This window comes from Eucyclogobius newberryi, unplaced genomic scaffold, assembly GCF_026437365.1.
Source record: "Eucyclogobius newberryi isolate DKJ021-1_F unplaced genomic scaffold, fEucNew1.0.hap1 SCAF_5, whole genome shotgun sequence".
Classification (NCBI taxonomy): domain Eukaryota; kingdom Metazoa; phylum Chordata; class Actinopteri; order Gobiiformes; family Gobiidae; genus Eucyclogobius; species Eucyclogobius newberryi.
Window position 1 is genome coordinate 16,740,379 of NW_027316167.1, and position 18,107 is coordinate 16,758,485.

The 18,107-nt window shown below is 37.7% G+C and overlaps 1 protein-coding gene across 3 annotated transcripts in view; it reads right to left on the reverse strand.

Annotated features, from left to right (window-relative positions):
• LOC140380657 (ephrin type-A receptor 6-like) overlaps positions 1–17,744 on the reverse strand; it is a 62,606-nt gene extending 44,862 nt beyond the window's left edge. Inside the window, exons 1-6 of one of the 3 annotated variants that reach the window (XM_072464541.1) lie at positions 17,405–17,744; positions 9,849–9,913; positions 3,780–3,908; positions 3,540–3,689; positions 2,824–2,985; positions 2,123–2,351 (exon numbers count right to left, since the gene is read on the reverse strand). In XM_072464541.1, coding sequence (XP_072320642.1) covers positions 2,123–2,351; positions 2,824–2,985; positions 3,540–3,689; positions 3,780–3,908; positions 9,849–9,913; positions 17,405–17,483 — 814 coding nt within the window. In that variant the 5' untranslated portion in view covers positions 17,484–17,744. The remainder of the gene's footprint in view (positions 1–2,122; positions 2,352–2,823; positions 2,986–3,539; positions 3,690–3,779; positions 3,909–9,848; positions 9,914–17,404) is intronic. The other 2 variants (XM_072464540.1, XM_072464542.1) reach the window with 2 other exon arrangements.
• Between the last annotated feature and the right edge of the window lie 363 nt (positions 17,745–18,107).

Below are 18,107 nucleotides of genomic sequence, written 5' to 3' on the forward strand. Positions count from 1 at the left end.
AACGTCCCTTGTCTGCTGGGAGGATGTTGATGCTATGATCTTTTTCCAGTGCTGAAAGTGCTTTCCTCTCTTCAGCTGTGATATTTGAAGGCGGTGGTTTGGCACTCTTCAGGGTCGCTGTGACACGTAACCTCAGGTCTGTAGCCTCCGATTCAGTCATTTTGCTAAGGAGAATCGCTTGGCCTTTCTTGATTGTTCCACGATCAGAGGAGAGGACGGGAAACTCCAAATAGAAGTATATAGGAAACCTACACACACGGACCAGTATCTGCTCTTTGGTTCCAACCACCCACTACAGCACAAGCTGGGGGTGATCAGAACCTTACAACACAGAGCTCAAGGTGTGCCCACCAGCTCAGAGGGCAAGAAGAAAGAGGAAAAACATGTCCGTAATGCCCTCTCAGCCTGTGGTTACCCCGCTTGGGCCCTCAACAGAGTGAAGAGAACCAAGAAGCAGGACAAAAGGGAAACTGAACAGAGAAGGAAGGGTGTTTCTATCCCTTATGTGTCTGGCCTGTCGGAAAAACTGCAGAGAATTTTTAGACAACACGAAGTCCCTGTTTATTTTAAACCAGGAAACACTTTAAGACAAAAACTGGTTCACCCAAAGGACAAGTTGCCGACTCAAAAACAGAGCAATGTAGTTTATTCGATCCAATGCAGTGAAGAAAGTTGTAAAGAACGTTACATAGGTGAGACGAAACAGCCTCTACACAAGAGGCTTTATCAGCACAGAAGAAATACTAGTTCAGGTCCACAGAGTGCCGTGCATCTCCATCTTGAAGCCTCTAATCACTCGTTTGAAGACGGTGAGGTGAAGGTTTTAAGCAGGGAGAAAAGATGGTTTGAAAGAGGAGTCAAGGAAGCTATTTTTGTTAAAAAAGAAAGACCTTCTTTAAACAGAAATGGGATTTATAATGGGATTCTGAACCCCTGGAAAGGTAAAGGACATTCAGATGCTAATCAGGTACTCAGGGTGGTTGAGCCAGGGTCTCACAAAGACAAAGAGGTTTCTAATAGCCCATTAAGATTCTGAATAGGCTAGCTCGGTAGATACAAGGGGGAGTTTCTGTTGAAACAAACAACTCTTTCTACTTCAGGAAGGCTCCTCCCAATGGGCGGGTCTTACCACAGAACAGTATTAATATCGGAGTTCTCGACCTAAATTCTGTTATTGACAATGACTCTTGGATGAGAGTCGAAACGTCTATTTTTTCAAACTGAGTCCAGATGACTACAACTGAAGCTTTTTCTACTATGGAACACGCCTGGACGAATGAGGGATTACACCGACACATTAAATATAATGGCAAGTATATTATATCTCTGCTCTTGTCCTGCGTGAGAACATAACTGATACGTGCATTATACATGATACGTCATCGCGGATGCTCCCATCACTCCTAGATGGAACCATCTTATTGCACTGAAACACGCGCAGGGCCCCCACTGATTCAGGTGTGGTGAGATGTTATTTTTATGCACTTTTTTGGGGGCATATTTATCTGATGAGCTTCCACCAGTCAGAAGAACAGTGAGGACATGTGTAACTGTACGTTATGTTACTCCAATTCAGATCTTTTGGTATGGTACACTTAATAATGTACAAACGTGAGCCCGCCCACTTCCGTGCAAGTTAACCTGACCGCGACATAACCTGGCACACCGGTCCGTGAAAAAAAAACCTACATTATTCTGGTCCGTGGTGCAAAAAAGGTTGGGGACCCCTGTTCTAAATCATGAATGTTGTATCCATGGTCCACTAAATGACTGAAGTTATTAAGTTATTTCAGTCCTTTCTCGCACTCTTGTAAGATTAGTAGTTTGTGAGTTGCTTTAACAAATGATAATTTAATGATCAGCGTCTTGGTGTGATTTGGGGTTTGATATGGTACTTTTTGGCCTTCTGTGTGTATTCAGGTTTGGGACTGTAACATTTCAGTGTGTTCCATTGAGGTTCTAAGCCTGAATAAAGGGGTGCTGGCTCAGTCAAACCTGTGCTAAATGGCACGTTTGATTGATTCACTCTATGGCCCTTACTCGCCTGTGTTTTATGGCCCTGACTCTGAAAATAACATAAAATCATATTTTTTTGTACTTTCGGCTTCAACAAAGCACTCACCCTGGCAGTGTCCATCAGTCTCCTCATGCCCGATGCTGCAGATACAGCGGCCTAGAGGAACCAGCCAGTCCCCGTCTGCACCACAATAGAGTTTGGGAGTGTCGCGCTCCTCTGCGTTCTCCACACACGCGCCTCTCACCTCCACCAAAGACGACGAGTCCATGTGTGGAACTGTGTCTGGAAACGCTGCCAGGTTTCTCATGGTGGAGGGGCAGCGTTTGTAGAAGACCTGAAATATAAGAGTGAGTATTGACTTCTTCTTTTCTACATTCGTGATTTCTGATTTCATTTATTTAAAGGCATTGCATCAGATTTTTTTATCTTCATGTAATAAAGTCAAATGTTTTTTTCTGCATAGATATATTGCATATCATATATTTTAAAAGCAGCTCTTAGAGTCAAAATGAGATCGTTGTCTGTTCTCTTCAAGTTGTGATTTCAATGTTTTATTATACTATTGATCTTTAAAACGCATCCATGCACATTTGAAATACAATCCTATGCATTTGAGAGCATGTTTGTAGAAGTCTAAACGTCATTGTTAGCAGGATTTATAAATCAAATAAGATAGAATAATACAATAAATTAAGGGTTTGTGATTGTGACCATTCAAATTGCATTTGTGATTTTACAGCCCTTGTAGTGTAAGTCTGAAAATGTGGTAATAATAAATCAAAAAATCGGTGTACACGCTGTCTTACCTTGACAGACACCAGTGCGATACACGCTCCTACATCTTGAAAGGCCAGGTAGAATCCTTTTCTTGTGATGGGCCCGACCTCGCGGACTTCAGTGTTGAGGCGGAGAACCCTGTCTCCGAGATCAGTCTGTGTGAAGCTCTCATCAGCTGCTATAGTGTCCACCTGTAAAACAATTCCATATTTTGTATAATTATTACAGTCAGAAGGGCCAAGCGCTGTTTTGTTTCAATGTATTATTGAAATACTGAATATTTGACATACATCCGTGGAAAACAATTTGAACTACATGTTCAAAAATGTTGTGAAGAACAATGACAATCATCATTAATGTTTCTTTTTTAGTGTAGAGGAGGTAGATATATCAGAAAACAGATGCACAATTATTGTTTTGGAGATAAACTAAATTAGAACACTAGAGTATATTGTCTATGATTTAAAAGGAGATTCAAAATAACATTAACAAAAATGTCTAGTGTAATCTCCTAAACAAGTGTATTTAGTGATATATGGCATAATGTTGTGATCCATTCATGTTGTGTGCGATACTTGAACGGCAACTACACATTTACATATATTTTAGCACATTCCTTTGTATAGTATTCATTTTTAAAAGGATTGGACAAATATAAGGAATTTGAAAAACCAACAGTGATACCTTTATTCTAGAATGTAAAGTATGCTTGCAGGTTTTGATGTCATATGTGAGTATATCTGACCTTGGCATAGTCCGTGGGCCTGAAGCGTGTGTTGGTGGGCAGCGGCTCCTCAGACTGCAGGTAGAACAAGTTGAAGGTTTCTTTACATGTGCCAGACACCCAGGGAATGGAGTTACAGTCTCTCAGAGTGAATCGCAGCTCCACATACACCTACGAGAGCACAGACAGAGGCTTAGATGTGCAAATAAACATTGATTATTGGAACAGATGTCGATATTATTTATCTGGTGCGGAGCAGACCCTTTGTGCTGCCTGCCGTCTGATCCATCCCGACCGGAGCCAGTTGTTCTGATTGGGCTCCATCACATGACACACCTGGAACGTGTGGATTGGTCGATTCTGCTCATCCATCTCTGTGATGGCATCCCACTGCGAAAAGTATTCACTATTAGTATGCTAAAAGGCAGCAAGACAATTTAGTAAGTAGGTAAGTAAGTAAGTAAGTCAGTAAGTATATTGTATGTGTATAGCATCTTTTACAGACAATATTTACTCTACACAAGAGAGGGACATATTTATATGTTCAGGGCTGCAGTGGCTTGGAAGTAGAGCCAATCAGAAGGTTAATGGCTCATAATTAATATAATATTCCTTGGGCAAGATATTCTTCTCATCTCTGTCAATTTCCCCTTTGGCCTCATAGAACCACACTTAAGATTTTTGTCTGTTCAGAAAATCATTAGTATTATCGTAAAAGGATAATTAGATAAAAACATTTTATGCCAATTCAAACTATAAACTTTGACCATGATTTCCTTTACATATAGTTTTCAAATAGAAATGTGGTGAGTTACTTTCAGGGTGTTTTCACACCATTGCATCATGCGGCTCTTTCACATTTGTTGGCTCAACTTTAATGGAGCGATGATCACAGCATCAAAAGCCCTGACATTTATTGACACGAGCTCTTACTTACAACTTCTGTAGCATTAACTGGTGGATTTAAGCATTTGTAGATTTAGCTGAACAAATACCTGAGTAGTTTGAATGAGCATTTACCACTATATTAGCAAAAGGCTTGGAGCACTGTGTGACTTTTCTTTTATTTTATATGTTTTTCCTTTGCCTGGAATTATTTAAAAAAAAAATATATGTATATATATATATATATATAGTTTATAGTTATAGTTATAATATATATATATATATATATATATATATATATATATATATATATATATATTATAACTATAACTATAAACATGCACATTTATTGTGTGCAAAGTAATTTATTTATTTTGGTGGTATCGCTGCGGTTTATAAACTGGCCAGGAGGCGTCACCTGATTGTCTCCAAGGAGATAGATAAACCATACTGTGGAAGTAATAACATCTTCATCCACCACAATATGAAATAATGACAAATGTAGTTTTGCTTTGAGTCGTTTGTTGCAATTACAACACATTTATATTCTAAAAACATTTAATGACTTGTATTTAATTATTAAAAAAATATCAAACACTTTACTATATATGTATCATTACTACTCGTGAAAATGTCAATTAAATTCAATGTATTTTTGTAACGCCCAGAATCACAACAGCAGTTCCCTCAAAGGGTGAAAAATTGATCATCAACAAGATAATAGAAGCCAAAACGTTATGTGCTTCCTATAGACGAACCACTAGCAAAGTGAAAGGAGAAACCAGCCTTTTGGCCACAGTTATGTACATTACACAATATAAGCCATATTTGTGCAGCCAAAGCTCGGAAGGAAAAGATTTTAAAGGTATTTCTCTGTTATGCTCTGATTAGGTCGGTTGTATGGAGCAATCCACAGATGTCTGTATTCAGAGTTGAAAGCAGCACAGAGGTGACATATCTATGGGACCTGTCCACTGTTCTAAGCACCATGGTCCATCTGTAGCTTACTCATCAAATACATTTATCACATAAGAGCAGGTGTGAGAGTCAAAAATGTTATTAATGCATTAGCCGAAGTAAAGGCCAAACAAATACACACTGACTTTACTTTGACCCAATGCATAGATACAATCTCTGATGTATTGTTTTCAGCCGGTGGTATTTTCAAAAGCCTAATAATGCAAGATCTGCATGTAGATTTTCAAATAGCTTGATTAAATAAGGAGTTAATGAACTCTGCTACATAATCAGAACTCATCTACATAATGCTGCCTTTTATCACAGCACAACTAAGATATAATGAAAAATCTAACAAATAGATGAGTCAGAGAGATTAGACATTAGTGATTAAAAAATCTCTGTAATTGTGATTGAATCTAGTTTTATCTTGGGTGTGCTTACATATATACCTTTATAGGAATTAGGTGCTGTTTATTTGGAGACGTTGCTGTGAACCCTTTGGTGCAGAAAAAGGCCACTTTTGAGTGGTAATATACCTACATTATTAAACAACTCTTTAACATTGAGAGGAGTGTTTGAAAGCAATTAATCTAAATTAGCTCCATGCGACACCTCAATGATTAATCAGTCATAACAGTTCTCTAAGTTGCGCCCGATAATGTTGACTTCACTTTGTGATGTTAAGTGGACTCCGAGGTACTGAGTAATCATGCATATATTACTGTTGCTATTATTACACAATTCCCCATAGTGACTGACACAAGTACAGGACTCTGTTTGATGCCTGTTAAATTAACTTAATTTATGAATATCCATCTGTGACACACAAAAAACTTAAACATAAGCTACATTTTGATGGAACAATTTAGTGTATCTATCTATTTATCTATTTATATATCTATCCATCTATCTATTCTAATAAAGCTTGCACTGCATAAATCTTAACTAACAATTAGGGCTAAAAACATAAAAAAAAACATGATTTTTCTCGTCCTCATGATAATGGAATATTATTTTATTTCATTTTTCATTATAAAAACATATAAAATTGATTATCAATCTTGATATCCTGAAAAATAACGGAAGACTTTTAATCAGTGCCCTTCAACACAAAAAATAGTCAAATGTATTCTCTAAATCACATGCTTTTACTGACAGAGGATTGACTGGAAAAAAATTCAAGCTGGTCAATCACAATTTGACATAAATTTGATATGATAATAAATAATATTAATCTTTGCATTTGATTTTTATGGAGATCTTGAACTCAAGTATCTAAAATAACTATACAGTGTTGAGATGTTGAGATGATGCTATTACAGTAAGACAGAGCAGCCAGTTCAAGTCAATGAGGCATATTTACAACTGCAGGTGTTAAGAACCAAAAGGTTTATAATTCTTGCTCACTTTTAGTCTTATTTGTTTGTTTATTCCGTCATGTCAGTGGCCTCTTTTCTAAGTTTGGTAACAAATACACTTATTTGTTCTGGTTTGCATAAGATCAGCATTAAGTAATTTGAGCCCCATTATGCATACAAACTGGGGAAAATGGTGATTTGTCACTGGGTGCGCCTCAGAGTGCTAAAATGCACCCTTGGGAGGTGGCATGGTTCAGAGTAGAGAAAACAAATGCAAAAAAAAACTGCAGTTTGAGGGATGAGCTGTGGCCCACTGGCTCTGAGGCAATCAGACATGTACGTCCTAATTGTGTGCCCTATTAGCCCTGAACATAGCCGACCAAAGCAGCTGCAAGAAGGGTCCAAATCAATGCATCACAATCACTGAGCTACCGCCAAATTACATTACAGTAAAAGATGTCCTCATTGACTAAAGTGTTACAATTAATCTAAATAGGGTGGCCAAAAAAGCTAAACCCAGATATGACTCAAAACTAGAATGAAAACAATGGACTATACAATATACTTTTTGTAAAGGTATCAACATTGAAAGGTGAGATTTGGCCAATTTGATAACGTTTTAGAATAATTAAGATCTGTTTTAGAACTTTAGTTGGCAAAAAAAAAAAGTCTTAGTCGACTAAAGCATTCCCTATTTATCGATTAGCCGACTAAATGTGGGACAATGGAAATTCATTCAAGAGTTTTTAATACATAAAAGTACAGGGAAAATTGTATTTATTAAAAAAAAATTAAGCTCACACTCATGATTCACTCCCAAATCTTTAGCTAGCTCACTCTGTACATTCTTCTTTCTGCTGTTGTCCCATATAATATGTATAGTCTAAACTAAATAGTAAATAAAAAAAAATGTTGACTAAAACACCATCGACCAATTAATCAACTAAAGGACTACAGGCGTACAGCCCTAATCAGAACTAACATACATAACATCATTTTTAATGAGACAGATTGGAGGATTAGTATTGTACCATAACGAATGAGGGATTACAAAGACATAACATAAGTAAGTCATCATTTTACATTGTGTTCATGGTAAACTCCAATATTAATCTAAAATGACTTAACACAAAAAGATCAACTCCACTTCAGTGACATTTCTCTGTAACAAGCAGCAGATTGTTACAGAAGTGGAAGTGGCTACATGACATTTTAGCACTCCACATGTGTCACGTGCAGTCTTAAAGTTTCAAATAATCACAACTAAGTGGCGGGGTGGTGGGCAGGGCTAGGGGGTAGGTGACGACAGGAATTTTCTGAGCACTCAAGCTTCAGTTGCAGGAAGAAGATACTGAAACATTTACAAATCAAACAAAATACAACTTTGAGTCACATAATGATGAGGAAACACCATTGTAACAAAGTCAATTTGGGAAAATATTTCCCCTTTAAAGAAACTCACTATCACTGAAAATGACATGTGATTGTAGTTTTAAAAAAGCATGTTTTAATAATCAGGGTAAATTAATATCAAGACTGTAGTCTAATATTTGCCAAAAAGAACAATGGTTTGAAAGAGTACACTATTGTTGGAAACTAAAGAGGCTATTGCTTGGGACAAGTTTGCTTTATGAACACAAAGCTCTTGATACAGACCACCAGGTCAAAGTTTCACTCATGGAATTAACTGATTTAAATAACAGGTTTTGATGTTATCTAGCGTATCAAGAACAAGCGTTGGAAAATTCTCATAATATCTACTTTTCTACCGACACAAAATGTACTGGATCACTTCAGACTATTAATTATCATTAAATGATTCCATTACATTTCCCTTTTATTTTTAACATAATATGTTTCAATTGAAGCCATTACATAACATATAAGTACATTTAGTCTAGTTTCACCCGATTTGTCTCCTCAGTATTCAAAAACTTTACCCTATACTTACCAGACCTTTCCGACTCACAGTTTCATCAACTCATGTCATTACAAGCCTCTTTTGAGTTGTGTGTGTGTGAAAAGTTTCACCAAAGCAAAATGTTACTGACCACAGACCTTGGACAAATGACCCAATATTGTGAAAAGTAGTTTTTCTTATTCAGGTCCTAAAGCAAAATTTAGATTAGTGATGTCCATTAACCTTTCCATTAACTATGCATTCTTCACCCTCTGGATACTCAGGAAAAGGCAACACAGAATGTAAAATATAATCACTCATTGGGTATAAAGAAAAAGGCCAAATAAAGATGCCCCCAATTAGAACAAACTCATTCATATTGTAATTGCAAAGTAAAATCAATGAAGAAATCTCTAATACAGCAAAGGCTTTAGGAGCAGAACAAAGTACATAAGAGGTTTAAACATATCATTCATTCAAACTACGCTGCTGTTCTAGTGGTTATTCTATTGCATTCTATTGTGGCTAAATTAAGTACTAATTTATGGTCAATATCATTTTAGAAAAGTAAAAAGTAAAAAATGGCATATGAAACCCTACTTTAAGCCTTAAGGCATTATACTGAGAACTGAAGTCCACTTTAACCTACAAAAGACCTTGACAGTGACCAGAATCCACATCAGTATTCATTTCTCTCTGTCTTCATGTCAGCTGGATGTATAATTAAAGAGAGTATCGTATATCTGGCTAAACCTGATCCAAACAAATACTAAATAATGACAAAAAGCAGTTATAATGGACAAACTCAAATACATTTGTCGTTATTCATAAAATACAACCAACAGTTGTACAGAACGCCACACACCACCAGAAGCTCACGACGTGTTGGAATGTATCTAAATACATACGGTATTCAGAATAATCATTTGAGTAACTGTATTCCAGTACAGTTCAAACAGCATGATTAAATGAAAACAGCACTGTAACAGAATACATTACAAAGAACATTTCATTTCATGCAGGTTTTCATCCTTCTGTAACTGAATCCTTTTCCCAACACTGCCCATAACTATACACACGTTTCTACCCAGTGCCCAGCTAATATATATTCCTACATAGCGTTGGTCGGTTGGTTAAGTCACAAAAACACTATGATTAATGATCTGTCACCAGTCTGAAAATAAGGTGTGAGAAAACAGTTTTTGTCATCATTGTTTGGCCACTCACCCCATTCACCGGATAGGTCTTCCAGTCCAGCTCTCCTAACACTGTCGTGGTGTCCAGCAGAACCACTGCGGGGAGCATGGAGGCGTGAAGGCGAGAAAGGTGTGTAAGAAAGAAGGCAAGAAAGTTAGTGAGAAGAAAATCGTAAGCATAAACCGTGACAGGACAAGCTGGGACGAGAGAGTGAACCGCAGAGGTCAGGCAGTGAACTTAAGGAGAACAGAATGGATGCGACAAAAAGGGAATAAGGCAGACAGTAGTTATCAAGCTGTCAATGAGGAGCTGGTTGAGCTGTAAAGTCCTTATCAGACTCAACCACCTATGAAATAACAGCTTTTAGGAGCGTCCCGGACAACACCAGCCACGCCCCCCGTCTGAGAGGTGCAAGAGGGATAGAGCTCTCCTTCACAGAGGTCAGGGCTCCAAATACAACATAATACAACAAACGCAGGGGTCACCGGCAGGACAGCGGAGGAATAGGGACAGAGACAAAAATGTTCATATTCAACCACTGAGTCTGTGCAGGCGCTAGAAAGAGACACAAACTATCACCAATGTCCGAACCAAACAGCCAGATTCAACGGCAGAGAGGTTATTGGCAAAGCAAGGCACAGTTGTGTATACCAAACTGTGATTTGTGCCATTACTTCAAAAGAGGGATGTGTAATAAATCAAATTATAATCGAGATGGAGATTCAATCATTCCTAATTAACACTGATCAGCTTGGTTGTTTTTAATCCTCTGTCAGTAAAAGCAGGTCGTTTGGAGAGAGACATGTCTATGAATGGCTTTAATTAAAAGATATCAAATTTAACTCGAATTTGGGCAATAGAAGGAATTTCTTTTTTTTTTTTTACTTAAAAGTTAGAAAACAGTCAATTTGATACTTTTACTCAAGCTATTGATCATTTTAAAATACAACCTGGCTATGTGTTCTTTAACATACATTGAATAAAACACAGAGGTAAAACTGTTGATTGTTCTTGATGTCAAAAGGAAGGAATACCGTATTTTCCGGACTATAAGTCGCACCTTTTTTCATAGTTTTGGCCAGGGTGCCAACTTATATACTTTTACTCCCGGGCGACTTATATGTGGTATTGTTTGTTATTTTTACACTTGCAATCGCATTTCATACTCCAGTGTAACTTATATATGTTTTTTTCTTCTCTATTATGCATTTTTTGGCTGGTGCGACTTATACCCCGCTGCAACTTATAGTCTGGAAAATACGGTATGTGTGAAATGATAATGAGTTGAGTAGTTGAGGCGATTGTTGTGTGTAAAGAGTAAACACTGAACATTTTGTGTTATTTTTGTTAAGACAGACCTGGGAACACTGACACTGACGACCTCATAACTTTCCTCATCCACAAGTTTCGATTCCAAAGGCATCTGATGTCGGAGCCACATTACAGACAGGCAGATGCAGGGACACAGGGGAGCACACTCTGTTTGTTTCTTGTTTCTTTTTTACAAAAACGGAGAAATCACAAGTGCAACACTCTAGAACCGCAGTCTGCACTCCAGTCACGCCTCGCACATGAAGAGACCTATTATCTTGCACTTTCCCGGGGCCTCAGAGCCAATTTGATATGATGAATGTGCAATTTCCTTTGTCTTCACGTCACCAGTTAATTATAGTCTCTATCAATAAGTGTGTCCCTCTCCAGTGCATGACGTTATAAACCTAGAAGTCGCATCTCCTGTCACTCTATTACACGGCATACTTTAACAAATCGCTGATCATTTAATGGGTAGTGCCAGTTTTGAAAGTAAGTATCATAGCTAGAGGGGTTCTACTGAGCATTTGAAGTTCTTTGGTATTTACCATTTAATTTAGTCTTGATCCTCTGGAGAAAATGAGAAAGTGTTACAAAGCAGCAGGAAAATATTACTTTTTCTCAATTTACATATGTGAACTTTAGTCCTAAGACCTTGGCAACCCTCACTGCAGCCATCTCCACTCTCAGTATGAATACACTTACACACAGTGAAGTGCGCATTAAACATTTATCTGGAAACTATTTATGGACAGCAGGAATAATATATGGATGACCATGTTGTAATAAGCATATCTCCTCACTTCAGATGTGTGCCCACAAGATCATGTATATTCACCGTCCACTCAAAGTGATACTAGAAATCCTGAAATACCTTTAAAAATGAGGTCAAATGGTGTTATTGTGAAGTCTGGGCTTCAATTTCTTTGCAGAGCGGCATCAGAACTGCCACTTTACACAGAACCCAGACAATAAACAACTCAACGCTGACTATAGTTTTCAGAATTCGGAGATGGTTTTCAAACTTGCTGTACCTGCACTCTGGAACTTTCTATAAGTAAACATTTGTCACTCAGGCACAATCTGTGAGGTTTCCCCTTAGAGCGAAAGGCAAGTCAGAACAGTTTCAACCACCCACTTCCTCCTTTCTCAGTTTGATCGTAAATCGCATTACCGCAGCTGTAAATGCATGTTATATGATTGTAAATGAGTTGTGTTTTTTCCTTCCATAGTGTGTATTGTAGAAGTAGCTAAATCAGACCACTGCGTGTGTAGTGTAGAACATGCTTAAAACTGATTCATGTGACTGCTGTGTGATGTTCCAAACGGTCGGTGAGAGCTAGGTACAAGTTAAATATACATTTCAGTACCTATTTCTCCTCTTGTGTTTTGAAAATTGAGTAATGCACCTTAAATACGCTTTATAAACACTTTACAATGACTCTCAGTGAACAGCCCATGGTTTGTATAGCAGTTTTTGAAAAGTTACAAGTCATTATTTATAATTCCTGGACAGTAATATAAATTAAAACACATTTGTTTTGCTTATCGTTTTATATATATGCAATTTTCACAATTTTTTAAATGTGTTTATTATTTTCTTTTGTTCTGTTAGTATAGTCACAAGTAGTAACGCGAACAGTGTTATTCTGACACAATGGAAAGGACTGGATAAAACATCATCATTTTCAATGCTGTTGTGAAATGAAACCACACTTTGAAAAACTGCCTTAAAAGTGCGATGATCTTTGAACTTTAACAAAAAATGTAAAGTCTCCATTCAATCCTACACCCCACACGGAGTTGATTCTTTATTATCTTGATTTTAAGGCCAAGCATGGAATATGGAGCACATTTACTTTTGTACATCGTTCAGCACAGCACTTTTTACATGCCTCAAGGTGCCCTAAATACAGTTATTGACTATTTTCTCCAGGGGGCGCAGTTATCTGCCTGTCCTAAATTATGGGTTAGATTCCCAAGCGATCCATGTGTGGAGCCTGCATCCCCTGTTCTTTTTGTCCATTACAATATGACATGCTTTATACAATATCACAAGAAAAAATCACAATCAGATCTGTGTCCATGGTGCTATGCGACATCTATTTTGTCCAAATCATCTTTGTTCTAAACAACTTAAAAGTACAACATCCAATTAGAATTCACATTTTCTTTTTGTATACAAACCAATGGCAATACATTTAAGCATGTTTTCAGACATGTATTATTGCCTGAATATTGTTATCAGGATACTCAACATATATAAAACCCTTAAAAACCCTTAAAAACCCTCACACTCACACCTCAGACTGAAACACCTCTTAGTTTTATTTCAGACCATTACATATCTTGGAGGAACAATCTTCATGTTGTAATAATAATTATATAGTAATAATAATAATAATAATTGTTTTACATTAGATTTTTTACTCTTTAATGTATTATTTTCTGGTCGATCGGGCCATCATGTAGTGTTGATTGTCCTAAGGTTTCTCTGTTGTTTGTTGAATGTTGATTTTGGCTGCCTCTTGGCCCGGACACTGAGAAGACATTTTTAATCTCAATGAGGTTCCCAGGTTAAATAAAGGTGAAATAAATACAAATATAATATCTTTATCATGCAGAGAAAATGATGTTGCGATACTGGTAACATCAGGTGTCCTCTAAAAAAATAGTTGAATTGAGTGTCGGGTGGTAGCTATTGTTACATTTGGCACTTTTCTCATGATTTATTTTTTTACCTTCTTGTCACTGAATATCTATGTAATATGCTCATTATCCACCGAACTTACTCTTTTTAATCTCTGTTTTCACAGACGAGATACAACTTATTCCGTTTGCTTGGAACTGGTCTAAAATGTGTAATAGGCAACACTGACAAAAAATAACATGTCAATAACGATATTCAGACGATAATATGTGAATTCAACAGTAATGTTAAAACAGTTTTTAAATGTATTAGTTTAGGTTTAATAATAAGACAAATGCGTAATGTCTGTAAAATGAATCACAAAAGTGCAGTAATAGCAAATATAAAACATGCCTTTTTGTGGCATTTTAACAAAAAATTTTATACTCAATATTCAAATTGTTCAATTGTTAATTCATTCATAATATTATCAACATTTCAACATATTGCCCACCTCTAACCGCGACCTTACAAAATGACTTACTGTATGTATTTAGATTTTACTATACCGATGATGATATTAATGCGATATAATGGTAGCCCATCAGAACACAACTGTAAATGTTGTGTTTAAGGTTGAAACACAGCCCGACAACATTATTGGACAGTATTTATCCACAAAAGTGCAGAAATAATACCCTTTTTGCAGTCTTTTTTGTTTTGTTTTTATCATAGACAATGAAGTCATTCCGCAAATCTCCAGAACAATCATTGCTATTTTTCGATATATATCGCCCACCTCCGGTCAATAGGCTACTTAACATTGACAGACTGAAATAATGAGATGGCTGGACACGTTTCATGCTCCTCACATATTGTACTCGTGAGCTCCCCAGTGCGGGCCCCCCTCATCCTCTCTGTTCTGTCAAGTCTGTCATGTCCGGAGCCCATACGCAGACGGATGCGGAGACAACCTTCGGGAAAACTATCTCCCTCACACACACAAATGAAGTTGAGGAGAGAAAGACGTTGACATTTTGAAACTGAAAGGGCTTCTGTCATCTTTGAAAGTACATAACCTACACATTAAAGATTCAAAAGGGAATATCGCACTGACCTCTGCAGAGAAGGAGATGTCAAGAGCCGATTATGTTATGGCAGCAGTTTACCCATGTGACTATAGTGGAGAGTCCGATCATTAATATTAAACTCACTGATTCCCATAACTCTGTATTTGCGTGGCATTGCGGGCAGCTAATGGAGAAATACACTTAAAGGAAGTTTCAAATTGTAATTCCATGAAAAAAAAACAGGAAGGTTACACACAGTCAAATACATTAAATATTAACTTAAACTGCGGCATGCAATAAACTATCAAGATGAGAAGACAGCCAGCATTTTCACTCATTTTGTTTTTCTTTAAATTGGTAAACTGACAATATTTCATAATTGATTTAGTCAGACGGATAAAGATATGTATAAAGTTGTATAATGTTGGTGCCTTCACACATTAAATTAAAGCCAAAGTCAAAACAGGTGTATATTTTCAAATCTCTCTACATAAACCTTTTGTCATGCATGTAAAGTATTGTGAATATATAATTATTAGTAGTATTTCCATGGCCTAGCACCAAAGTACATCTCGGACATGTTAGTGCCATATGGACCATCTCGGACTCTGAGGACCTCAGGTCCGGGCCTCTTGCTGGTGCCAGAGTCAGGACAGAGACAGGCGCCCACCCCGGCTCTGTTTAAATCCAAGCTAAAGACCGTTTTGTCGCGCCCATGACTGAAATACTTTTACCTGTTTTTTTAATATTTTAAACACCATGTTAATTCGTTTTTATGTTTTTATTTAATTATTTTGACATACACTATTTATATTTTTATGAACTGTATTGTGTTTTTAACATTGTAAAGCACATTGAATTGGACTTTGTACGAATTGTGCTCTATAAATTAATTTGATTGATTGATTGATTGATTGATCGATCAAGTATTCATTATTAAATATTTTAAGTATTTTGAATGTGTAATATGATTTACCCTCACGCTTCACTCCTGGCCCTTTCTGTGCACCGTTTGCATGTGTTTTCCCAGGTCTGGGTGGGTTTCCTCCGATTTCCCCCATCAACCCAAAATAATGCACCGAACAAAATCCTCCAGCTACAGAAGTTCTGACCAAGTCCAGCACAGGATCTGGAGGTGGGTCTCATAACGCTGTAACGCAGAAGCTCTCTGCTCTTGACAGGCGGTCCCAGCAGCATTGAGGGATGGGTCGAATCCAAGGGGAATATAACTAAAATCACCTCTTAACAACGCGTTAAAAGTGTTTATTGTGTATTTAGGCTTGACTTCATTTCTGGCTTCAGCGACACATTGACCTACTGTAAATGACATACACTTACAGCATAAATCCAGCCACCAGGAGTCAGCTACAGTGGGACTGGATCATGGTGCAAATAAGAGTTAAGATGATGATATGCTTGACTTGTTAATGAGAAATCGCCATACACAGCACAGAAATAGGCCGGGCCGCTGACAGCCCCACACACATATAGAGGGAGTACGCTGCAGTCCCTTAAGTGTCAGAAAGATTTGGACAGATACTGTCACACCTCTCCATTTAGTGTTGGCTATAGAGCCCTTCAGATTGACACTAGAGGGCTGATATTGTGTCTTAGAGAAATAGAGAAATATAATTAAACAAAAACAGGAAATTGTAAATAATAGAAAGTTGGTTTGGTTTGTAAAGTGAACCCATTTTTTGACTGATTGTTAACAATATGTTTTCTACACAAATGACATTAGTTAATGAGTTAGTTTGATACTATCCAAAGAGAGGAACCGTCAAACATGTAAAAATATATAATAAATATAGTTATACTCTCTGAAACGATGGAGCACTGCATGATTTAAGGTTTCGCCAGCGGAGGTTGGTGGTTCAAAACTGTTCCATTCCCTTGTGTCCTTCGTGAAGTCTCTAAATTCACACTGGAGAAAGCTGTGAGGTATAGGACACCAGCATTAAAATAAATCGCCAATATTTCTTTCTTTTGTGGCAGCAACAAAAAAATGAGGGAAAAAAACTCCCTCTAATTGTTGTGTTTCTGCCACTTTTCCATCTTTTTGTCAATGGGAGTTCTTTGCATTCAAAAAAGCATTTTCTTGAAATATTACGCCATCTTTAGCACAAAATTCTGAAAACTGAGCATTTATCGTCCCCTTCAATAAAAAGGTGCCATTATATAGTTATACGTTTAGTGTACAGGGGGACTGTTCCAAGAGGTATTAAAATCTGGCTTATGTGCAGGACGCAGGAGGTGCAAAGTCGATGTCGGAGTCCAAATGGGGGTTGACCACGATCGGTAGAGTAATGTATATTGATCAGAACTTAAAATGAGTTTGCTGGGTCATATAAGGGTATGTTAAACTTCAAAGAGTGATACGAAATAAATGATTATAATAACACAACCCCCACTGGGTATGTGAACAATGCATTGATGACTGCCAGACTGACAACTTACATGTAGCTGATATACTAATCCTGATTTTTCAATATTTTAAAGAATATTTGATTGGACTGCATGTATTTGGTGGATGAGTTGTTAAAAGTGGAAAAAACGGAGACGTCCTTTACGCTCACCTTGGTTCGTAGTCCCGGGTTCCGACAAAACACTTCTGAGCAGGAACAAAAAGACACAGTAGTTCCCTTTGGGGCACATCGTGGCGGATACACGTGCGCTCCGAGCTAAAATCCCCGCGAGAGTCCCGCACAGAGCCCCAAAAAGAAAAACAGGTGAGACACTTTCATGAAAAACGCATAAGAAGTCCGCGTCTGCGCTTTTGGGGTTCAATGTCGATCCAGAAGTTGAACGCTTCAGTCTTTTCGATCCGGTACGTGTTCACAATGTTAAGGCATGCAAAACACCGCAATAATAACACAAAAAGAAACGCGCCACTTGAGCAAGTTAACTTCGAGTTGATCAGTTGTTTGTGGGCACGCAAGACAGACGAAGCGATGCCCGAGGATAACATCCAGAAGAAGAAGAAAAAACAAAACAAAAAACAAAAAACGGTGAATAAACTTACTGGGGATTTTTGTTATTCCAAAAATGGTGCCGGAAGAGTGAGAGGAGAAAACAAAAATCACATCCTACGACTTGACGCGGACTTGTGCCCAGTGCATCCTCCCGGAGCGTCTCGGTGTTACTGAGTGCACGCGCCTCTCTCTCCTCCGCCTCGCTCGCTTTGCCCAGGACTGATGCTCTGGCGCAGCACACGAGGGGCTTCTTATACAACAGTGCGCTGCCTGACTCAAGTGAGCGCCAAATTTTCAACTTTGTTAT